At 42.3% G+C, this 25,350-nt stretch overlaps 1 protein-coding gene across 2 annotated transcripts in view; it reads right to left on the bottom strand.

Moving 5' to 3' along the window:
* LOC121303786 (inositol-trisphosphate 3-kinase C-like) overlaps positions 1–25,350 on the bottom strand; it is a 39,753-nt gene that overhangs the window by 9,339 nt on the left and 5,064 nt on the right. For both annotated transcript variants that reach the window (XM_041234566.1, XM_041234567.1), the window contains exon 2: positions 15,810–17,321. In XM_041234566.1, the coding sequence (XP_041090500.1) occupies positions 15,810–17,033 (1,224 nt within the window). In that variant the 5' untranslated portion in view covers positions 17,034–17,321. The remainder of the gene's footprint in view (positions 1–15,809; positions 17,322–25,350) is intronic.

Genomic DNA, 25,350 nt, shown 5'->3' with positions numbered 1-25,350 from the left:
AGAGGAAAACTGTACACAGGAACTACTATTAAACATAAAAACATTTCCAAACTTAGAGCTGTGCCTGAAGTTCTCTCCACGGGATGACAGGCACTGAACAAGATCTACTGGGACAAGTAGGCAAATGCCGTTTTAAAATGCCCTGGTCAGTGTATCCGTTCCAGAAATATAGACGTGCTTCTGTAATGATGAGGCGGGAGCCATGCCCCGCCCCTCCCCATACACTGACACAGTTTTTCCATTGCCTGTGGTTTGTTCTGCTCTATTGAGAGCATGAAGTAATGACAGCAAACCACAGCACACACAGAAAGGGAGAGAGACTCACACACACACACACACACACACATTAGACAGAAACAGAGTGACACAAACACTAGGAGTGTTTAAAACGCAAGTGTTTAAACTTTAAGATTAAAGAGTGCTGAAAACTTTAACGCAGTGGGATATTTTGTATCAGGAAAGTCCTCATGAGAAGCCCTTTAAGTTCCTTTATGATGCAATGCAGTAATGTGGGTGAGACTGGATGAGTACAACTTGTATGTGATCATCTCTCTCTCTCTCTCTCTCTCTCTCTCTCTCTCTCTCTCTCTCTCTCTCTCTCTCTCTCTCTCTCTCTCTCTCTCTCTCTCTCTCTCTCTCTCTCTCTCTCTCTCTCTCTCTCTCTCTCTCTCTCTCTCTCTCTCTCTCTCTCCTCAATGTGCTTTACATGAACAAAAACAAACAGCAATTCAAAGAAAATGCTGTGCAAGTTAAAACAAGAAAGGCCCTTTACTTCAAATTAATACCAGCTCTTATTTTCAAAGCACGCTCACTACTGTTACTGTTAGTTATTTCAGAGCACCCCTACAGACAAGCTGTAAGAAGAATCATTCAAACCTCATTTTCTGAACACCCTGCTGGATGGATTTGACATTTTGTTATGGGGGGAATGAACTAGGCACATGTAGAGTTTCATAAGAAACAGCTCCCCCAAAACCGACCCACAGGCTATGTATACATTCATCAACATTATCATTTGCATGATTTGCTATAATTTACTGTGATAGGGAAATTCTCTTGTAGTTTTGATAAAGTTTTCTGGAATGCTCCCCTTGGCTAAATTAATCCCACATTCCCTTCCTTCCTATGCAACTCGCCTCCCATACTGTACATCACCACCATGCCGCATGGCTCCGAAATGGTGATCATGACATTTATCAGCAGTATTGTAAGCTTTGAACTAAAAGTTCAAACTCCCAGACAAGGCTTGCATACAGCTAGCTCTGAATCGGCATGAATTCAGCGCGTGCCCTGGAACGCATCACAGGTCGCAACATTGGGCTGTGTGTGTAGAAGGGGGTAATGGCTGGTTGACGTATGTGACATTTCAGTTCGTAAAATAGATAGTGAGGAGGAGGAGAGGAGACAGTGGAGGAGGGGAGCAGAGAAAAAGGAATTTAAAATGTGTTTCGTTTTAAGGAGAGCCAAGACGGAAGAAAATGGTTTCTTGAAATGTGATTGTAAAGCTGATTAGAATACACATACATTCAGTATGTTGTTGTGACTCAAAAAAATCTACACTGACACCAGCTTAGACATGGGCTCAAAACACCATCAAGGAAGCACTGACTGCTGCCGGCCAAAATAACATCTACAGCAATGCAGAGAAACATCTGCTCTGAAGCCATAGCTGCTGGAGCCACTGAATGATGCTCTCCGTTGCTGTATCCAATATCAATCTGTTCTCTGCTGTTTTCACAATGAAGACTTTGTTAGTTTTGACAATCTTTGTCCAGACTATTTTATTGTTAAGAAAAACTAACCTTACAGTATACATAGAATAGTACAGAATAAGTTGTTGAATTAATATTTAAACAGGATAAGTGGTATTTAAGACCAAGACCATGCAAGCAAATAGGGTGTTAGTATCATGGTAAGGTATGTCACAAATTACTGGATCCGAGTGAGTTGACTGAGTAAGTGTGCTGTGATTAGACTCCCACAATGCTGTCGTGTTGGAGTGGAAACAGGTGGCTGGTGTTGAAGGTCTCTGTGATTTGGAACACTTTAGGTCTGTTCTGCATCACGCCATTGCAACACCTCAACACTGAAAAAGTTCTGCCGAAACGTTATTCAGTGATTTTAATTACAGATGATGCCTTTCCAGGAACCTTAAAAGCCCTTCTTCACTGACCGCTGTGACGAGGGTCACAATGGTGAAGTTACAGATCTTGCTGCTTTCGCATTGTTGTTGCCGAAATTCAAATTCAAGGTCTTCCTAAGAAAAGTTTTGTATTAAAAAAAAACACACACACACACACACAGCAGCTCAGTCTCCGCTGTGTAAGACCCTGTCCATTTCATTGTGTCCGTATCTCATTTAGTGCAACTACACAGTGCAAACATGGAGTGCTTTTGTAGTGAAAGCTCTGTATATTATTCAGAGAACAACTTGGGGTAGGCTGAGTAAATATTATTGCTGGACAATGCTAAACACTAAAATCCGGGCCACGTGCAGACCTGGCATTTACACAACAGAGCAGTACATTGTGTTGCATATTTACAGGTCAAAGGGTTGCATGTGATCATGGAAAGGCAGCGCACCACGACCTGCATCCAGGTTTGACAGTCACAGAGATGTCCAGCCGAAGAACGTCCCTTATCACACAGGATACGAAATAAGGGTGCAACGATTCGCTGTCTGTCGATGCAAACTGATAGGTTCTTTACTTGATGTATCATACTGTAATAGAGGAATGTATCACTTGTACTGTGTTACGAGATTAAAAAAATCACCCAACATAGCTTGCTGTATTTCACCAACTGGCTCTTGAATTAATTGTGCTTTATAGTGTGTATGAATATGTACTCCCCTAACTCATTAAATTAACACAATGCTCCATTATTTAATGATCTTATTATACCTCATACTAGTAGCCAATCCAGACTATCTGGAGTATTGGGACACTTGCTATCGTCACAGTAGTGTACGCTTACATCTCTAATAAGCAATTTTCTAAATATTTGTAAAAACAGATGCAAACATTTACAGTACATCAAGAAGCCATACTATATGGGAAAGACAATGCATTTCTGTCAGCAATCTTAACAGATCTTATCGCCACTAACAAAACGACAGATTAGCCCTCCGTGCGACAGACTATAAAGTTCACCTATAGGAAAAACCTCAAAAATGCAGTTTAGCAGCTAATCAGCAGTGATAAGGTTTGGTAGCTATTTACAGCTAGACTCTTCACAGCACGTATTTTAAAACATGACACGCACTTGGCAAATAACCCTCTCTGTGCAGGCCTTGCTTAGGGTTAGGGTTAGGGCAAGCCAAGCAAACAGAAGTTTCTTTCTCCTACTGTAGTATCAGATGTTTAAAATGAAAATACAGGTTTACAATACCAAGGGTTTGTTTCAAGACTAGACATTAGTAACATATATAGTGAAGGGAACTGCAAGGGGCATGAAACCATGTTGTTGGATAGAAGAACTATAAAGTTAAGCACAAAATCTTTTTGGCTGAGACCTTAACCACTATTTTATTTTTTTTTTTTAAGTAAACTATAGGAGGGTGTGTTTCGCTCATGCCTCTAGTTACCTGCTCCAGGACAGTTAACAGTTTAAACATTTAGAAACTGACCTAAATTGGGTTTAACAGTAAATCATCGGTGTTAGACTGTGGGCTGGTTTCACAGACCTTGATTAGCATGGACAACCTAATGTACTTTGGATAAGGACGTTGAACATGAAGGGTTCAACACGATGATGAAAGCTGGCGCTAAAGTATGTTGGAAACATACAGGATTTAACACAGCAGGGAATGGGCTGTGTCCTGACGTTTTGTCTGTATAAACGAGCCCCCCCCCCCCCACCCAAAGACTGGCCGTTATCCACGGGAGCCAATCCCACATTACAGTGGCTGCTAAGAACAGCTTTGAATCCACTGTAAGGAAGTACAGTTACTGAAAGAATGGGATGTACAGTTGCCATTACTGGAACAAATTCAGCACAAGCAAGCCTGATTCACTGGAGTTGACAACTTGGCTAAATGATAAGACGTAGTGCTGACGTCACTCAGGGTGGAACTGACCAGCCTTCCCCACCCTGCTCCCGAACCGTGCGTGGGCAGGAATTCCAGGGCACATTTTTGAAATGTTGTCAAACTTACAACACAGCTAATCATTCACGCTCCAGTACGAGGGCCATTTCAAGAAGGCAGTTTATTTACTAGCAGTTTTTTTTTTTTTAATCTGGTTCTTCTCCTGCATCAGGAATGAGAATTGTTTCTTTCCTACAGGACTGTTCTAATACTATGCTCATGCATTAGGAACAAACAAAGGTTTGCAATTGTGCGGTTAGTTTGGTGCATTTACATTATTATCAATAATCGAGGCCTCCTAGTAATAAACCGTGGTACAGTTTGCTGCCTGCACATTTACTAATCCAAATATCATTGTGTCAGTGACCAGGGTTAAACTACTTTCACAGCAGCAAATGAGGTTCAAACAGAAAACTAAAGTAAATTCTATATATAATATCCTAAATGGTACTTAACCAAAAGGTTTTTATGAGGTTCTTGCATTGCCTTTTCACATTTAAAAAGTGGATTTCGTTTTAGTATCCTGGTGCATTGTAAATCATTGTAGAAAATCAAAATAAAAGCTGAAATACATTACTTACTGCACTTTTACAGACAACTTATGCACTGGTTTTCTTTGCATGATATCCTTTTGTTATGTTATCCTATTTTTAAATTGTGTTATACGAACAATTAAAATGCAACACACACACACACATATATATACATATATATATAGACACACACTCTAAATACTACAATCGCTTTACAATCATTGAAAATGTCTGACAGTTTAAACTGTAAATCACAAGGTTTAAAAGTTGACTGGTTTCACAGACTCATAACAGAACCAATCCTGAGCTACTAAATGTTATTTTAAATACTAGAAGTTAGTCCAAGATTAATTCTAACTAGCAGCTGTGAAACCAAACATTACCTGATTACATGTAGCCTAGTACTAAACCATTCACCTTTTCACTGTATATTGAATTATCAACTTGCAGGATACCATAACTTTAAAACAGCAAACCAGCAAAGTACACTGATGAAGACACTCGCTGAAACATGGGCTTGCTTGACCTAGCATCTCATCGATTGTCGCAGTATCATAAGGGCAAGCCTGCATCCCCAGGGGTTTCAACTAAAACCGAGACAGCTCAGCATAGGGAACGTTCCAAACGTCAAATGACATTGAAAAAAGACTTCTAGTGGAAAACGTCTGCCACTGGATTACATTTATTTTATTATTTCTAAAAACAAATCCAGCGTGTTTTTTTGAACATGCAAGTTACAAAGGTATGTCTCAACTGGTCTTCCATGCACACACTTATTGCATCAAGTAAAATTGGTACCACATTACAGTAAGAAATTTTAAAAAAACACCACACACACAAAAAAACCCAGCAGCAAAATAACCCTCGTTCCCCATCAAATAACAGAAACACTGTTCTGTGCCGTGGAATGCAACACTTACTGTACTCAAGATATCACTGATGCACTGGCTTGCTATACAGGACACAGTTATAAATTCTGTTGAGGCATGTGCGGAAATTCAAACAGGAGCCTTTCAGCACTGAATACATTTTAAACACGACAGTAAATTGCCATGTATCAAATGGGTGTTGATTAACGAAACAGTACTGATGGCATTTATCATATACAAAGTGTTGCACTGTAACGCAGGGTGGATATATGACTCCTATTGCAAAGCAGGTTCACCCGTTACAGGTTTAACTATGAGCTGGATTAGCCCCAGTGTATAGGCAACAAGCTCAGGTGTGTATTAGACTCCTAGTAAAACCAGGAACGGATCAAACGTCTATGCAATGGGGGGAGTCTTCTCTTCCCTGTAACGTGCTGGGTAGTACTGCTTGATAAACAAACACACAAATTGACTGAAACGCTTCAGGATAGAAAGTAAAAGGCTCACCGGGGTGGAATCAGCCGCGAAAGACAGGCTTGCTAGCTCATCATCCGCACCCTCTAGCATCGGAAACTAATCCACTTGGCACCAACAAGCAACCCCATTCAGCTCAAGTACATGTAGCCCAAGACGACTTTTTGCAACTGAAGAATCTCAAAAGAAAAAGGTTCTGGAGCCCACAATGATACAGCAAAAAAGGCTTCCCTACCCTAATGCAGCAGCTCACTGAAAAAAGTTGCAAAGTGAGAAAGAGAGAGAGAGAGACACAAACTCAAGACTAAGGCAACGTCACCCGGTTGCCTAGCAACAGAGCCACCTTCTTCTGAATTTTCCATTACACCCGCTTGGGACCGCTGCTCCTGTGGTTTCTGTCTATCAGTTTAACTAGACAGGAGAAACCAAACAAAGCAAAACATAAAAGAAAAAGTGATAATGACAGGGAAGCCTGTTTCTCAACTTCTAGAACCAGATATACTTTAGAGAAATACTACATTTTTTTTTACCAGGATTTTGCTTCAATAACAAATAATTTTTATTTTAAATTTTTTAATTAAAAATTGCATTTACAAAAGTTACTTTAAAAGTTTTTTTCCTTCCTGTTCAGTTTGAACCTTCTAATGTTTTTATTACTTTCTTCAAAGTTAAACAGAAATTAGACCGACGTTGTAGTTAATTTGTTGTTTATAATCCCAGTGGTAGTTTTAGATTTATAGGAAACAAATCTGCTGCTCACAACTGCAGTATTTTTCTTTCTACATACAGTTCAGTAAAACTAAAACTTAAGAGGATTTCTTCCTTTTAACTTTCTGTGCACTCTACTACAAAAGAAATCCTTGTTGATACTCCAGTTTGTGTACATCCCTCCCCCCTCAAACGGTATCTTTCAGTGCAACACAGTTCCTTAAAACATGCATGCTGCAGCTGCTAATTTACAGCAGTAGGTGGTTATACATTATGCACGGTATTCATTACTGTTACACCACATTACTTAAAGGGGATTATCTTTTATCACCCACATGCAGCTGTCATCATTACTACGGCCAGCTTAACAAGCAAACCATGGGCGAGTTTAAACTGGGACTTTTTGTTCACACAAACTGAAAATGCGAGGATAGCAATTCAGAGAAGATGACAGAGATCTGAATGAGACAAGAGAGAAAGAGAAGCGGTGAAGAGAAACAGAGAGAGCACACCACTACATTCAAACCTCAACATCCCCTGCCTGACTGCCATGCCTGGACTCTCCTGGGCTTCTTAGACAGAGATTCTGCTAGTGCATCCATTACATAATGAGGGTTGTACTAAACTAAGAGGCTAGTGAACAAGTCCTTCACACCATGTTAGTATCTCATTCCTTTCAGAGTTGCGGAAGTGCTGCACTACAGCAAAAGTTAGCAGATCAACAGTGACCACTTCTAGTTCCAGTTTCTGCTTCTCATCTACAGTGTAGAGCTCCCTCTTTTTCATGTCCTAGTCAGAAACCATTTGTGTTCCATCTCGTAACGAGACTGTAATGGCATCATGGGGTGAATGGGAGTCGAGTCGTTACCTGTTCCATGGTGTAAAGGGCTGTCTTATGAGGAGAGCAGTGAACTGTGCAGTTTCCCTTGTTTATATGTTGTCAGCTACTGTATAGCAAACAAACCAAGCGAGTGCAGCCAGGCAAAGATTATCAGCGATGTGTAAATCCCCCAGACTCTCTCTCTGAGTGCTTTCACTGAAAGCACGCTGACAGCACAGCCACTGGTGGAAAAGCACCCTACAGCAGACACAGGTCAGTAAACGCACACGTCGAGCTCCCCCTCCAATGATCACGTTGATGCCTGGGACACACTGCAGAGCAACAACAGACTAAGAAATGTCAGTGAACTGCTTCATCACAAACTAGTGACCGATTGTCCACGCTCTGTCCAGTACAAGAAGAGGACATTGCATGGGACTGTTGTTATTTTTACATTGATTTATGTTTCTATTCAATAATTCATTCATTCAGCAAAATCAGACACGTGGTTCCCAAGATAAAGCTTTTAATAGTTCAATTCTCTGCTGTTACAAAGATCATGTCCTGTATGTGATTGTACACTACTGTATACACAGGATGGGATTACCTTGCAAAATGTCTGCCCCAAACCGATTTCCTACAAATTCCATGATTCAAATCACTCATTATAATGCAAGAAGTTTCCTAAACATGGCAGAGGTAATAACTGATGCACTGAACACTACTATTCAAAATCAAGAAGCAAAAACAGTGTGTGGACTCAAAATCTTCACATACAACTGAAGACATGCATGTAGTATTCATATAATATTTACTTGAGTTGTGAGTCTTCAAATAGGGCAACAGATTAAATCTATCTATCAGGCCCATATCTATTAAATACACAACAGTGATTAATTTAGAGATATTAAAAGAAACTTCAATTAATCACAAACGTTTCAACTACAGCTGAAAAGTACTTGTGTCACTGGATTGAATTTTCTCTTAGTACAGCACCCACTCAATATATCGCGGGAGTTGGGCTCCAACATAAATCCGCTACATATCGAGGGCCGCGACATAGCTGCTTTTTCACATTTTTCGTATAAAAAGCAGCGCACCTTTTTAATTCGTACAGCGGAGGATAATTGCTTCTCATCAACTTCAGCCTCCAACTCATTTCATGAGTCTTCCTCTCCTTTCTCAAATGCACAAACGTGCTTCGTTAAAAGAACCCATTCCTGACATAGGAGGCTTGTTGCTAGGGAGCTGACATCACGTGATATATCGGAATCTGCAGTATAGTGAGGGGCAATATAACGAGAGGTGGGCGTAGTTCTATTTGTTTAAGAGAGGTTTGCATAATAAAAGCCATGGATATCACTGATGAGTTAAAAATCGATGAATCTCTACATGGTAATGAAACTCTTTACTAATCATGGACTGGACGATCTCAATCAATACTACAACAGCGCATTAGCAAGCCTAGAAGCTCTCACAGTCAATACCTTGAGACTAGTTTTGTCTTTCGGCGTCTTGTGTTCTGGATACCAATATTAACACTTCTCAGAAAAAGGGGGGGTCTGAAAGTTGCCTTGTATTTCACTGGCCTTCACAGAACCATGAATGGAAAATCTCCTGATGAGCTTCACCGCAGCTTTCAAAGGCTATTCTGTACAAGTCAAACACGTTAAGTTCCAGCCATGCGTCAGTCAGTCTCATGTCAGTGCGAGTCACTGGGAGACAGCTGACAGAACAGAATTCACATGGTCTGGAACTTGGCTTTTGTTTTAAATATTCAGCTTTTAATTTGGCATCATGTTGATTAAAAGTTATATTAAATGGAAACAGACTTAAGACTGAGGGTCAAAGACACTTTTTTTTTGTTTTGTTTTTACACAGAGAGTGGTGATGGTATGGAATGGGCTGCCTTTAAAGATCCGACTTACAAAGTTTTGGGATCGGCTACTAGGAACAGGAAGATGGTCCACATGACCTTCCGTCATTCTTAAATATTCTCATGTTCTGTGTTCTATTTATTGGTGGTTCAAACTTGGTGAGCGTTTCTTTGTGCAAAGCAGTCTTGGAATTCAAGCCTTTTTACCAATGTTGATCTTTGGAAACCTGAATCCATTCACTACTAGACCCGAGATTACAATTACTGTTTTATTGTGGTAATTTACCAGCTTTCCCAAGCTTACGCTATGTAAATCCCCATAGCTTGCCATATTTTTAATATGCTTTACAATGCTTCCCTATGCTTTACCACACCTCTCTGTGCTTTACAATGCTTCCCTATGCTTTACCAGACCTCTGTGCTTTACCATGCCTCTCTGTGCATTACAATGCTTCCCTATGCTTTACCACGCCTCTCTGTGCATTACAATGCTTCCCTATGCTTTACCATACTTCTCTGTGCTTTACAATGCGTCCCTATGCTTTACCATACTTCTCTGTGCTTTACAATGCGTCCCTATGCTTTACCATACTTCTCCGTGCTTTACAATGCTTCCCTAAGCTTTACCAGACCTCTCTGTGCTTTACAATGCTTCCCTAAGCTTTACCAGACCTCTCTGTGCTTTGCAATGACTCTCTGTACTTCACAATGTTTTTGATGTACATTATTACACTTTGCTATGTATTTAACTAGGGTAAACTTCTAAAACACATTGAGAATATTGTGGAGAAATATGAAGCTTCTGGATTTCCAGTTTTTGTTGCAACAGACTGCATAGAGAATTAATCTATTAGCCTATTTTACCAGCATACAAATACTTACTCATTTCAGTGTTGCAACACCTTCGTCAAAAATTAGAAAAAAGTTTCATCATCATTTCCATACCACCAAAACAGGGGAGTTAAAAGCGCAAAACTACTTAGACTAGAGCAAGCCAAAACACATATGAAAGGTTTAACACTATACAAACAGACAGGCAATTTTATAAGCAGGATACATGATTGTACTTTATTCACTTTGTTTGTTTATACTGTAGCATGGGCTCAGTTTCTCATATTAATTTTGCACATTTTTATGAAATACAATTGTTGTGCTTGACTTATCAAAAAAACACAAGAGGTACACTGCTTCAGTTTAATGAGTGGTCCTTGTAAAACAGCTAATTATGACACACACAGAACTCATGAACAGCATGGCCCTTCTTGCAACAAATTCCAAAGTGTCATCAAATTTGAAGAACCAATTCCCAAGACACAGCCTTCATCGCCCCACCAAATCCAGAATTCAGGAAAATGAAAAATGCAATGGGAAGGACATTAGGAAACGATTGATTTAATTCACTGGGGCTTCCTGAGGGATGCAGACAGTCACATCCTCACACACACACAGAGGAGAATGACCTTCCAGTACAGCAATTATATCCACACACACACACAGAGGAGAATGAGAGAGTCTGGCCTCCCAGTACAGCAATGACGCAGCTCACTGCGGACTGATTCACAGGGAGTGCGTGCTGCGCTCCTCACAATGGTATTGTTTCAGGACAATACAGAAAGCAGTTTTGCTCAAATCCCAGCCTTAGACGTGCATTTCATTTCCTAAAATTTACAAATCTATAGAAACTTTTTTTTTTTTGAGCTTATCTTTAATAAAACGCTCCTATGGCAAAAATCGCTAAACAGGATCGTTAGCATCTTGTACCTTCTGGTTTGTCTATCCTGCATGCTCCCTTTCCACCTACTGTAGACAATGCCGAATTCACACAGCAAAGCCAACGCGTTCCCTGTGTGTCGCGAGAGCAACATTTCTAACAGCTACAGCATTTACCACTGTGCAAGAACTTCATTCCTGGTGAAGCACAAGCACAGAGTCTCTGCAAAGGCATCCAGAGAAACAAAAAACACACTGATCAGGTGACTACGCAAGAGGTCTTTCACAGAAAGGAGAGCAAGAGGTAGCACCCGGTACTCCAGGATTAGTGTGAATGAGGTCGGTGAAACCAGCTAAACTATTAGCGCATTTTGTAGCTCTAGTTCAGGGCTAGCCCTAACCATAACCAACCTAACATTTAGTTAGTGTAAGATTAGTGCTAAGTGGGGTCTGTGAAACAATAGGAATACAAGCACATATTCGTTAAAGCTGCATGGTTGCTGGGCTACTGCAGGGCAAATTGCAGTCAAGATTCTTTGAAGGAGTTTAATTTACACACCAGTAAGTGGAATTTCTCAGGGGGCACTCGGGGTCTAAGAAGAAGGCTGAGGCACATCAGGGAGGGAGGGGGAGGAGAGTGCGAAGCTGCGCTGGGAACACAAAGCTCTTCACCCCTTAGGTCAGACAGGTAGTTAGCAAGCCAGAGAGGACCTGCAATAACATGTCTCTTCTTATCCACTGCTGTGATGTATTGAGGGTATCAGCTGGTGTGATACAATCCTCTCCTGGTCCATCCTGCTATGATATGAGCCTCTCCTGGTCCATCCTGCTATGATATGAGCCTCTCCTGGTCCATGCTGCTATGATATGAGCCTCTCCTGGTCCATGCTGCTATGATATGAGCCTCTCCTGGTCCATGCTGCTATGATATGAGCCTCTCCTGGTCCATGCTGCTATGATATGAGCCTCTCCTGGTCCATGCTGCTATGATATGAGCCTCTCCTGGTCCATGCTGCTATGATATGAGCCTCTCCTGGTCCATGCTGCTATGATATGAGCCTCTCCTGGTCCATGCTGCTATGATATGAGCCTCTCCTGGTCCATGCTGCTATGATATGAGCCTCTCCTGGTCCATGCTGCTATGATATGAGCCTCTCCTGGTCCATGCTGCTATGATATGAGCCTCTCCTGGTCCATGCTGCTATGATATGAGCCTCTCCTGGTCCATGCTGCTATGATATGAGCCTCTCCTGGTCCATGCTGCTATGATATGAGCCTCTCCTGGTCCATGCTGCTATGATATGAGCCTCTCCTGGTCCATGCTGCTATGATATGAGCCTCTCCTGGTCCATGCTGCTATGATATGAGCCTCTCCTGGTCCATCCTGCTATGATATGAGCCTCTCCTGGTCCATGCTGCTATGATATGAGCCTCTCCTGGTCCATGCTGCTATGATATGAGCCTCTCCTGGTCCATGCTGCTATGATATGAGCCTCTCCTGGTCCATCCTGCTATGATATGAGCCTCTCCTGGTCCATGCTGCTATGATATGAGCCTCTCCTGGTCCATGCTGCTATGATATGAGCCTCTCCTGGTCCATGCTGCTATGATATGAGCCTCTCCTGGTCCATGCTGCTATGATATGATCCTCTCCCCTTGTCCACACCCTTGCTGTGATCAGCAGAGGCAAGGGAAACTTCAGTCACCGTCTTCAATTCTCACTTGTTTTTTTTTGCCCTAGCACTCTTTAAGACAGTACTGGCTCTCCATGCACACACCCTATCAGCAGTGTAATTCACTTTTGCAGCTTTTTCCTCAACTAGTAACTTTCTAAAGTATTTTTAGTACAGGAGGAAAGGCATGAGAAGCACTGTTCTCAGCAGCGAATATCACAAAAAACACACCCATTTCATAATCTCTTTTACAAAACATGATGCCATATGACTGATCAATGTGGAGAACTGGGCTTCCTTTGCTGAATAACATTCCACTGCACAGCAGTCTGTGAAGCACGTCAGCCCAGGGGGCACGCAGGATGGGGACAACAAAGCCCTGTGTGATGCAGCTTCCTCTGAGTGAGCCACACAGCCCTCTTCAGTTTACATGCAGGATTAGAGACTCCCACTTGCCAAACTAACATCAATCAAGTATACTATTGCAATGAATCAGAGGATAGGAGTTTGACCCAATTAAATATGTTGTTTATTCCCTTATAGCTGCATGAACAATTCCTAACGGTCAACCTGCAGAAGCAGGCGAGACTTTTTCCAGTGTGATCAGCTCAGAGCAGATTTAGCAGGAATGTGATTGTTGAAACTCCTGGCACCTGTTGATTTCAAAAATATACCTAAAGAAGGGGCAGTCTGAAAATCAGAAACCAAATTCCCTAATACTGGACCGGTAATAATCGATGCACTGACACAGATACAACTGAACAGAAGCTGTGCGTTTAATTTAGTGCTGCCTGGGACAAATATTCAAACAAACACCACTTGAAATGTGACCATGTTCATATACATTTATATTCAGCTGTATCAGAAAGATGCCGGGCCTGCTGTAACTGCTTCTGTGAGCAGGTCAGTCTCTTCTTAAGTAAGGTAGTTTCATTCACGGTGCACTGAAGACATGCAGTGAGTTGGTGTGATTACTTTGTTGCTGCTTTCTGTCAGCACAAGGCTCTCCCTGTTAATATGAACTGCAGTTCTCTATGAACACTAATGCTGTATCCTCTTACACACTTACAGATTTATTCAACAGGAAAGCCAGGTAAATAGAAAGCAGTTATATAGGACACACGTTCAGTAGTGCAGAAAGTCAAAACTCTGATTAAAAAAAAAAATAATAATAAGTGTTTTATTTCCATTCATTCTGTGAAAAACATTGTGTGCAAGCCAAAACAATACATTACCTTAACATCTTATCCCCAACGTTCTGCAGGCACCTTCAGACATGCGGACGCTTGCACAACGTCTTATATATGAAAATAAATATGCATTCTCACAGAAAGACATGCATGCCAAAGTATAAGCTCCAGTAATACGATATATTAAGATACTTCATGATTAAACACAATATTAAAAGCAGAACAAATAGCGTATTCAAAATTGATAACTCTCTAGTTATTATACAACAAATGTTCCTAAATATTGCAGTGCTTACCAGTAAAACAGTACGTGCTGAACTGTTGAATATTCTGTTTTCACCAGCAGCGAATTATCAAACTAAATAAAAACAAATAAATGTAAAAAACTCTGGACACAAAGCTTGTTTAATGGTGTTGGGACAAACCAAGGGCTGTGTTCGAATATTCCTTCGAAATCGAAACAGTATTCAAATCTTCTTAGATGTTCAATTAGCAGTGTGTGTTTGAATGTTCAAATAAAATAAACAGTAAAATAAAAATATTGTACAACATCAACCAGATCTTAGACAAACAATCCAACAAACACTGCTTGAAATTCGCAAGAAGAGCTGCACCCCCAAACAGCTATCAAGGGAAGAAAAAACAAACAAAAAAGAAAATCACAGGGTTTAAAAATTAACTTTTCAGTTGAAGTGTGCAGCCAGAAGTCAATAAACCATTTCACTTGTCTATTTAGCTGTGCCAGGCAAAGACTGCCACACAGAGCACATCAACACAATGTGTCAATGTAATCAACTACCTAAGGTATAGCCCTGGGCAGAGATAATGTCCCGAGTACAGAAACAGACAGGACATACCTGATCCATTCATTGCAAGTGAAGTTACTGCTTTAGTGTATTGCAGGACTTTCATGATAGTTTGCAACCAGTGAGTCATGAAGTATTTCTGCTGCAACCTGCCAGTAACAACATTACTACTACATGCACAGCTGTCACTACAACACTACTACTGTCAGTATCGACAAAGTGAATCAGGAGAACCCACATGCACAGCACAGGGCACCAATGGCAAAATGCAAGTGGATCCCCACATTAAATATTTCTACCTTAAAACATGTATCATTGCTCCTTTGAGGAATATTTTTAACTATATATGGATTTTTCATAGCTGTACAAAGCAAGGCCAAACCCACACTGCCAAAGTGATATATCACAGGTTCCATAAAGAGATGGAGGCTTTTTTTTATGCCTCAAAAGTATAGAAAATGGCTATTATTCCCCACAAACTTTGCTTTTGTGACCAGGACAGGTAAATTTCAAAATATCACTATTTCCAATGAGAAAACGGGCGCTTTTGTGTCTTTTCGTTCACATAAAGTCAGAAAAAAAACTAGTAATACAAAAATGACTACAAAAGATTTAGAAGTGCGTAGTTTTTCGCGATTTACGATTATACTGTAAATTTACACTGTAATCGTAAATCTCGAAAAAACTACTCTCTTCTAAATATTTTGTAGTCATTTTTGTATTACTTTAGTATAAATACATGTTAATTTGGATTCATATGTTGTTTTTTTCTGACTATGTGAACGAAAAGACACAAAAGCGCCCGTTTTCTCATTGGAAATAGTGATATTTTGAAATGTACCTGTCCTGGTCACAAAAGCAAAGTTTGTGGGGAATAATAGCCATTTTCTATACTTTTGAGGCATATGCAATTAGGAAATAACCCTTACTACCCAGGAACAATATATATATATATATATATATATATATATATATATATATATATATAGTTACACGGTGTAATTAGCAGGGACCCAGTGAAGGGTCAGATTCTTTAAGCTAGGTGTAAGTGTGCGTAACTTACCCCCATGGTGTCGTCGGGGCTCCCCAGTGTATTCTGCGGAATCAGGCTGTTCGGTTCAATGTCGTTCGCGGTGAAGTCGTCCTCCGACTCTTCAAAAGAGGAAGCCGAGGACAGCCCGGCGGAGGACGAGCTAGAACACTTGCGGAGAAGCAAGGAGGGGGACGGGGACCCCCCGCACCCACTGTCCGAGCAAGGCGACTCCACGTCCGGGTGCGAGTCCGACACGTCCCCGCCTCGCCCGAACCCTTCTTCCCTGCAAGGGCTCGGCTCCCGGGTCACAATGAGCCGAGGGATCGTCCTGGGGAAGCTCAGGCGTTCAGGGACTTTACAGATTTTATCTGGAACCCCAAACTGGAAATCGGGGTCTGCGTTTGGGGGCCCTCCATTTCCAAGGCATCTTAAAATGTCATCACTGCTGGAGTTCACTGGGCACCCCTGGCTTTCCATACTGCCGTCTGCCGCATTTTTAGACACGCTTGAACACGTCCTGCTCATTTGTTCCTGGCTGGAGTTAAAAGTTTCGAGCACAGGCGAAATGATAGACCTGCTGCTCTCTACACATTCACCATCCAGTCTCAAACTCCGCAGGAGTTTATTTGTTACTGTCGGCTCCTCCGAATTCGGGTCCGCGTCTCCCCCGGGTTCTAAAAAGTTTACTTTATTTTCCATGATTTGCTCCGAAACGCTGCGATCATGGTCCCCGCGTTCCGACACGGCGCGGCAGCCTCTCCCCGACTCTGCAGCGCTAGCTCCGGTTGTATCGGTTGTGGTAGTCGCCGTCTTAATATTCCTGCTTAAAGCAGTTCTAATAACTGGACCCGAGTCCGCCGGCGAGCCCCCCGCGGGGCTGGTCAATGAATCCCGGCAGGTGAAGACCCCCGGCTGCCCCCCGATGCCGCTCCCGCCGCTCGCACTCTGGGAACCCGCAGTGCCCTCCCCGGCGACCCCGCTGCTGTCCTCTCGCCGCGGGTCCGCATCGCCGGACAAATCCGCCTTGCTCGGCTTTCTCCCGATCTCGTCTGGTGTGCAGGGTTTAATACCATCCGAGGTCGTGTCCGCCACCCGCGGCAGCGCCTTATTTTTAATTATATCCCGGTCGAACCGGTCATCCCTCCGGTCCTCGCCTGCCGTAGTCTCCCTGGTCGCAGCCTTCTCTGAGGATTTCGCTTTCGCCTTCTTCTTCGCCGCCGCCGCCACTGTTGAGTAGGATGAGGATTGGCCCATCCTGCAAGCCGTAGCGGCCCCTCCTATTCAGGTGGCCAGGTCGACCCCCCCCCCCCCAACCGATCAATGAAGTGACGTCACTATGATAGCAACGGGGATTCCTCCGAAGCTGCGCCTTCCGATTGGTTCGCTCGCCTTTCGTCCCAGCCCTTCCCAGAGAAACACCGTCTCTTTATAAAACTGCGACCCCTTGTGGCTCTTCGATTCCCACACAGCGCCGCCGTTCATTGCTCGGTCACAGTTGCCATGTAGCGAGGTCAAGATTACATAACGTAACAATTGCCGATCCTGCCAAAGCAAAAATAAAGCACGTTAATTTATATAAGGCATTGCATAATAATCGTAAAATATGCACATCATACACATTTATGTTTTAATGTATTTATTGGTAGATTAAACCAAACGTGACTGTGTAATAAAGGTATACTTTACACATAGATAAAAAGGGTTTTAAACCTGTTTTGCGAGTATACAAACAGCAGTGTTTCTTTTTACATACTCTCTCCATCCCTCCCTCTTCTCTCCTAAAAGGTAGCGGGCATCGACAATGTTGCTTTATTACAATAACACACCTTCTGAGGTTTTCGTTGCTTGGTTGTTGAAAATATCCACTATTTTTTAATTGAATGTTCTGAATGCAATATAAATGTAGTGTCTCATACAATAACAAAAAACATTCAAACAGGAGAACCCTTCTTTCATTGTGGATGATGAAATCATACAGGTAACAGCAGGGTGATGACATCACACAGGTAACAGTAAGGTGACAGGAGGTTAGTTCTCAGAAGAGAGACGGCGTGGCCAGTGAGCTACCTTTGGAGGATTTAGACAAACTGGGCAGCAAACAAGGTCTGCACTCCAATGCAGGATACAGAGTTCATCGAACCACATGGAAGAATGTTACCTGAAAGACTCATTCCTGACTGAACATCTATTGATCGCCATTCAGTGGTTTGTCCACAAGGGGGCAAAGTGTAGCCCAACAAATCTGACTTCATCTCTGACCTGAATCGTTTTTGTGATAACTTTTTTTTTCTTTTTTCTTTTTTTTTTTGAGTGGTTCTATTTTTAACTGTTGTCTGGATACAAATATAAGTCTCTTTAAGAAACATCTTTCGGCTACCCAAAGTAGATGATGCTGGCTCTTGCTTCTATAAAAACAGCACCGACCAGCCCTCCTGCTGCTGCTCTGTCTGTGTGTGATCTAACAGCACTGACCAGCCCTGCTGCTGCTGCTCTGACAGTGTGTCATCTAACAGCACTGACCAGCCCTGCTGCTGCTCTGTCAGTGTGTGATCTAACAGCACTGACCAGCCCTCCTGCTGCTGCTCTGTATGTGTGTGATCTAACAGCACTGACCAGCCCTCCTGCTGCTGCTCTGTATGTGTGTGATCTAACAGCGCTGACCAGCCCTCCTGCTGCTGCTCTGTATGTGTGTGATCTAACAGCACTGACCAGCCCTGCTGCTGCTCTGTCAGTGTGTGATCTAACAGCACTGACCAGCCCTCCTGCTGCTGCTCTGTATGTGTGTGATCTAACAGCACTGACCAGCCCTCCTGCTGCTGCTCTGTATGTGTGTGATCTAACAGCGCTGACCAGCCCTCCTGCTGCTGCTCTGTCTGTGTGTGATCTAACAGCACTGACCAGCCCTCCTGCTGCTGCTCTGTCAGTGTGTCATCTAACAGCACTGACCAGCCCTGCTGCTGCTCTGTCAGTGTGTGATCTAACAGCACTGACCAGCCCTCCTGCTGCTGCTCTGTATGTGTGTGATCTAACAGCGCTGACCAGCCCTCCTGCTGCTGCTCTGTATGTGTGTGATCTAACAGCGCTGACCAGCCCTCCTGCTGCTGCTCTGTATGTGTGTGATCTAACAGCGCTGACCAGCCCTCCTGCTGCTGCTCTGTATGTGTGTGATCTAACAGCGCTGACCAGCCCTCCTGCTGCTGCTCTGTATGTGTGTGATCTAACAGCGCTGACCAGCCCTCCTGCTGCTGCTCTGTATGTGTGTGATCTAACAGCGCTGACCAGCCTTCCTGCTGCTGCTCTGTATGTGTGTGATCTAACAGCGCTGACCAGCCCTCCTGCTGCTGCTCTGTATGTGTGTGATCTAACAGCGCTGACCAGCCCTCCTGCTGCTGCTCTGTATGTGTGTGATCTAACAGCACTGACCAGCCCTCCTGCTGCTCTGTCAGTGTGATCTAACAGCACTGACCAGCCCTGCTGCTGCTGCTGTTCTGTCAGTGTGTGATCTAACAGCACTGGTCACACCCGACACACCTACATTTTCCAGACATCAACGCCCATTCTGTCTTTTCTACAGGAATTGCCTAATTGTAACAACAACACGTGCAAATAGTGGGTTTAGAGTGTATTTATTTCTGTAATGACAGTCCTATCCGTGATGCAAATCCAGCCTCTCTTCTGTTTACTCTGTGGGTCTAGACTTTGTAAACTGTCAGTTCACGAGCAATACGAGTGACTCCTAAGTGACTCGTCAGCCTGCGAAATCGGTGACTCATCTCATTCTGCGAGCATGGAACTATCAATTGCGTGTGTTTTTGGGCTGTTAATACAGTATACATTTAAAGAGTGCACACAATTACATTTACTGATCTGTTTGTTTACAGTTTCCTTACCCTTTCATGTTTGTTGGACGCCAAATTGCTTGGATGTTGTGTTATAGTTTTAAGATGAACGATATTGTGCTTTCAGTATTACAGTCGCTTGCATCAAATTTGTTTCCTTCATTTTTTACTGTCCTTTTTAACTCCTCGTCAGCCGCAATTCCTCGTTTGTAACATCTAAAATTGTGACTGAGTAAAATTATTTAATAAAATAAAATAAAGATAGCCCTTATATGTTACCAGGTCCCCACCAAACTTAGTCACCATGGCAAACACCTCAAAAATATACCATGTGAAGAAGGGTTCTATTTAACCTTTAAACTTCAATACAACACGCTTTAACGTTTAAGCATAGCTGGAACTTTTATCAAGGCAAATGCTCCAATAAAACGCAGTTACTGTGTTAAATAACTACACCATGTCTCCAAGTGGCTGTACTGCAGTTTGCTTTCACCATGGCTGGAGGGGTTGCTGCACACAGTGAGGGACTCAGTACCGCAGTGATGGATTTGAAGTTCATCATTTTCCTGCTATGGTGCACAGTAACAAGGAAAGGGGTTTTCATGTTCATTTCAAGGTGCAGTGTATTAATTGAGCTCGTCTGAAAGCAAGGGTTTGATGCTTGCTTTGCTGTTTAAAACACTTCATACAAGCACACACCGATTCTCACAACCACACAGGCACACGCACAACAAGACACACCCAAATCCACTGACACATATACTGAAACTCACAAACTGACATACATACGCATGCACAAACACAGACACACATTCACCCACGAATAACTCAAATATTGACTTCCTTTCAAAGGAAGGTTAGTTCTGCAAAATCAACATGAAAACACACTGACATTTAAATGCTTCCCTTTTAAAATAACTTCAGTTTAAGAATGAAAGAAGCTGTACTTGGATCACATTGCCATGCTAGCGTATTGCTCTGGAGAACCCTTCTAGATCAAACACTGCTGTTAGGGCTGTCTGACATGGACAGAGAATCTGCAAGACTGCTTCAACTGATTTGAGACCGACTGGGACAGTGAACACATTCATGAAAGATATCTACCCGTGTGCTTCCTTCTCCCTTCCTGGTAATTTAGGGTTATAATTCCCTGCTGGTGATGAACCTCCTTCGAGGGGAACACAGTGGAAATGCGCAAATGTATGTCCAGCACACTGTCTATCTGGAGAAGCAAACTGAAACTTAGTATTAACATTATTTAGCAGATATTGAGACTCTAGAGACAGATGTGAGTGTTTGTCTGTCCGTACATCTGTCTGTAACACTTCTGATAATGTACACGTGTAGAATCGCTTTTGTCATTACCAATTCTTATTCTATACATAATGATACATGCCTTTGCACCAACAGCTCTGATTTACAGCCATGGCAGGTGATGGATGTTACCGATAAACCCTTGTGCTGCTTATCTGTACCTAGTACACTACATCTGCAGCTCCTTACAAGCTAGGTCCTTGTTGCTTTAAAATGAAGTACTAATTTGTGTTCATTGTAGTTGAAACATTTATCATTGAACTCAATGTTTGTAGTTGAATACTCAAAGATTCTAAAGGTGTCACATTACATATGTGTTTAATAGCTATGGATGATATTATGATAAGCCAGCTATCACCCTGCGATCAATATAGCCTATTTTTTAAAATGACAAAACTCAAAATGACAAAACTCAACTCGCAGTGCGGTCCAGTTTATCACAGAGATGAGACATCTTTTCCGAGTTTGTTCCTTGTCGATACAGGCGTCGAGACGCTGGCAGTACTGTGACCTGATTCCCGTCAAGCGTTTAAAAGGTCAAAATCTTACACATAGTTCAAAGTTTTTGAACTTCACAATAACAACTCAGAACGTTGTAAAGGAGCCTTTGTAGTGGCGGGGCAATTCAGGTGAAAGGAAGTGCAACACAGTCTGAAAGCAAGGCCTGCAAACTTAAACTTAGTTTAGTACCAGATCTCATGTTTTAAAATGGAAATATATGTTTGCTAAAATGTTTCTTTCAAAACTGTAATTTTGAAAACTACATAGAAAGCGCATGGTGTAAGATGCATGGCGTGTTTCTGTTAGCTGCAAGGAGCACAAACCAAAGCTTTATAGTCCATTTTCATTGGCGTGAGCAATGGTAAAAATTATCTAGAACAAGTATGCATAGACAGCCACCTCCCCACGTCCCCGTCACAGGGGATAAAAGAGGTAAAGAATCAATTTAGAAACTTGTTTCACATTCATTTAAGGGATCCAGCACGCAATTAAAATGCCATTTTAAATTCTGAAACACACGCAGGGGTCTCTTTTAATAACGTGTGTTCGGTGGCTACCACTAACCAAGCTGAAAGCGTCACACAAAGAGTACAAGAGAAAGTACCCTCTCAGCTTGATTAGAGGGACCCAACACTGAAACGCATTAGAGGGTATTAAATCTACATAAACAGACAGAAACCTGATAATCTGTTTTTATAGAACCTGTTGTGGTTTAAACATTTATAATCGCTGACATTCTGAAAGCGACACTCTCAGAGAAATTATAAGTGTAACTACTACTACTACATTCCGATGGTGACAGGATATAATGGCATACAATGACTCGTTATCTCTGTACTAATCAAACTCATGTTTTCCCCTAGGGCTGGTTCATTAGCCCACTTATTAACATTACTATATAAAATAACAAAACAACAAGGTCCTCCGAAAATCACGGGTAGCGATTTACAGGTGGCGGTATTAATATCCACCGTGATTTAGATCAATAAAATACAGGCAGCTATTTCCACTACATGATTTGCGCTGTAGAAAAACGGTGTGCCTTTCACTAGGTTTCATTTCAAGACAATATGCACAGGATACAGGCGAATCGTATTGTGTGTGCGAGCGAGCAGCGAGTGCGCTGCGCAGAGATTACAAGGAGACAAGTAAAACCACAGCTGTGAAGACATAACACTGCAGAGTCAGGCAGCCATGTTTCTAAAAAAAAAAAAAAAAAAAAAAAAAAAACCACAACAACTAAGTCAACCAACCAAGAATTTTTTTTCTATGGGGAAATTTTAAAAAGACATCTATTAGTATACAGTGCAACGAAAGCAAATATTTTCCTGAGTATTTTATATCAGAACACTGAAAGAGTTACCACCATGCTTTCGCAGACAGCAACAGTAGAAAGTGAATTTCCCCACTGCTAAATTCAAATATTCCGACAGTAAAGTTTCTTTTCCGTGGTTATACTGTGCATTTGCCACAGTTTTTAAAATACGTTTTACCATACCTCTCTGTGCTTTAAATACCCTTGCCTATGCTTTACCAGACCTCTCTGTGCTTCACAATGCTTGCCTATGCTTTACCATACCTCTCTGTGCTTGACAATGCTTGCCTATGCTTTACCATACCTCTCTGTGCTTGACAATGCTTGCCTATGCTTTACCATACCTCTCTGTGCTTCACAATGCTTGCTTATGCTTTATTACACTTTGCTGTGCTTTTGCCGAATCATTTGACAGGGTCCGGACCCAAGTGGTTAGTCTATTGCTGTTTTTTTTAGTTTCTAAATACAGTACTAGGGTGTCAAACATGCTGCTTTCCTTTCCATAGTGGGCAGGTGGCGAGGGAGGAAGGGTCGGGACTTTTTATAGTTTCTACAACAGAACATGGGTGGAGGAAATTAGCAGGGTAACACCGGAACCCTGATCATTTCACCACAGGGCATGCTTAAGCATGTTTTTAGAATGTTATACCGATAGAACACGTGTTTAACATTTGTAAGATTTTAAGTTATGTTTAAAAGAGTGTGAACCAAAGATATCATATTCATTATTACCCCCATCATTCAAACCCCTTGCAGGTTTACATCAATCTAGAAATACAGAAAGAAAATCAATGACAAACATGTTGACTAGATCTATTTCTCAATGTCTTCAACATGCATTGATCTAGAAATCCAATTGTCTTGAAACTTCCCAAAGACATTCTTTGGCTGTCTGTCTGACTGTCCATCTGTATGTCACACTTTTTAATTTTGATGAAACTCTGTTATTTCATTCATAAGAACAGTTATGAACGAGACAAGGCCATGCAGCCCATCAGTGCTCGTCCGGTTTCTTGCAGCGGATTGATCTCAGAACTTTGTCAAGCCCGGACTTAAAGGATCCAAGTGATTCTACCTCAACTACATGACTGGGGAGCCCATTCCAGACCCTCACCACTCTCTGTGTGTCCTAAGACTATCACCACTTAATTTCCACCTGTCTGCTCTGGTCCTGGTTTCTGTGTTGGTTAGGGTTAACTACTGTATGTCAGCTCCTTTGAAGATGTTAAAGACTTTGATCATGTCCCTCCTGATTCTTCTTTGTTCCAGGCGAAGAGATTCACTTCTTTCATCTTTGTAGTCCTTTAATCCTGGGATTAGATTGGTTGCTCTTCTTTACTCTCTCCAGGGCCTCAATGCCCCTTCGGTGCTTTTGTGTCTAGAATTGGGCACAGTATGCAGTCAGTTTTAGCAGTATTTCACCGGCCCCTCTTTTAAAGGCGGGATAGAGTAGATGCGACTGTGTTTATTTCTATCAGAGCAAAAATAATGAAATGATAAAAGTGTGTGAGTGACTCTTGGTGCTGGACTGCAATGTGTGTGGTTAGAATAGTAAACATTGAAAAGCCCTTCCTGTTGTGCCACACTCAGCTTGCTTTTGGTAAGCTGTGTACATAGTTATCGCAGGGAGGGAGCGAGCTCAGGGTTTCAAACAGAACGAGATGTACTGCGGGCTGTTCCGATCCAGACAGCGCCAGTCTAAATACAGCCACCGACTAGATCACTAAAATAGGGATCTTTGTGCAAGTGAAAATAAACCCTTGTGTACTTCGCTGCAACCCAGGTGATGCAGCAGATTTCCTGGCATGGAAGTGGTAGCAGAGAGGGGAAGCAGTTCAAAAAGCTAGCAAAACACTTGGCTGTTTGCTAACAGTATACAGTAAAGAGAAGATTATACAGAGGTTGTATAATGCAATGGTGAGAATACTGTGTTCAGTCCTGGTTCCCACACTACAGTTTTGGATAGTCCAGCGAAGAGTGACTAGGAGATTGAGGCCTTTAAAATCCTAAAAGGAGTTTATAACATAAATCAGGTATTGCTGACTCTTTGCTGCGCAAGGCCCTCTAAGGGAGGGTCAGACAGGTTTCGAATACCTGCTGCTAATAACAGCTTCACTCCAGTCAGTGAAAAGTCTTAAACAAGAATGCTGTTTTGCTGATGAGAGATCATGGGAGACTCTGCTCACTTCCTGTTGTTGTCATCTTGAAAAAAAGTGCTGTTCACAAACTCAGTAAGAGAGCGAGGTGACAAGTGCGTGTCTCAGCAAGCAACAGGAAGGGCCTGGATAAGACTCTGTACCTCTGTGACTTACCGACAGCTCTCTGACTCATCACAGGGTGGGGGTATTCCAACAACAGTCAAGCTTGGGAGACTTGGAACAGAGGGGAGGAGACACTTCATCACAGGGAGCGGTGAGGGGATGGAATGGGCTGCCTAGTCATGTTATTGATGCTGAATCACTGGGGTCCCTTAAGAGCCTACTTGTTAAAGTTTTAAAGATCAGTTAGACTAGCACGGAGGCCTCCTCTTATTCGTCCATTTTCGAATGTTCTCATGTCAACTTGTTTTGGGCACAGGGCTGGTTTGTTTCACAGACCCCAA

This window comes from Polyodon spathula, chromosome 35, assembly GCF_017654505.1.
Source record: "Polyodon spathula isolate WHYD16114869_AA chromosome 35, ASM1765450v1, whole genome shotgun sequence".
Taxonomy (NCBI): Eukaryota; Metazoa; Chordata; class Actinopteri; order Acipenseriformes; family Polyodontidae; genus Polyodon; species Polyodon spathula.
This window is presented reverse-complemented; position numbering and strand designations above follow the sequence as displayed.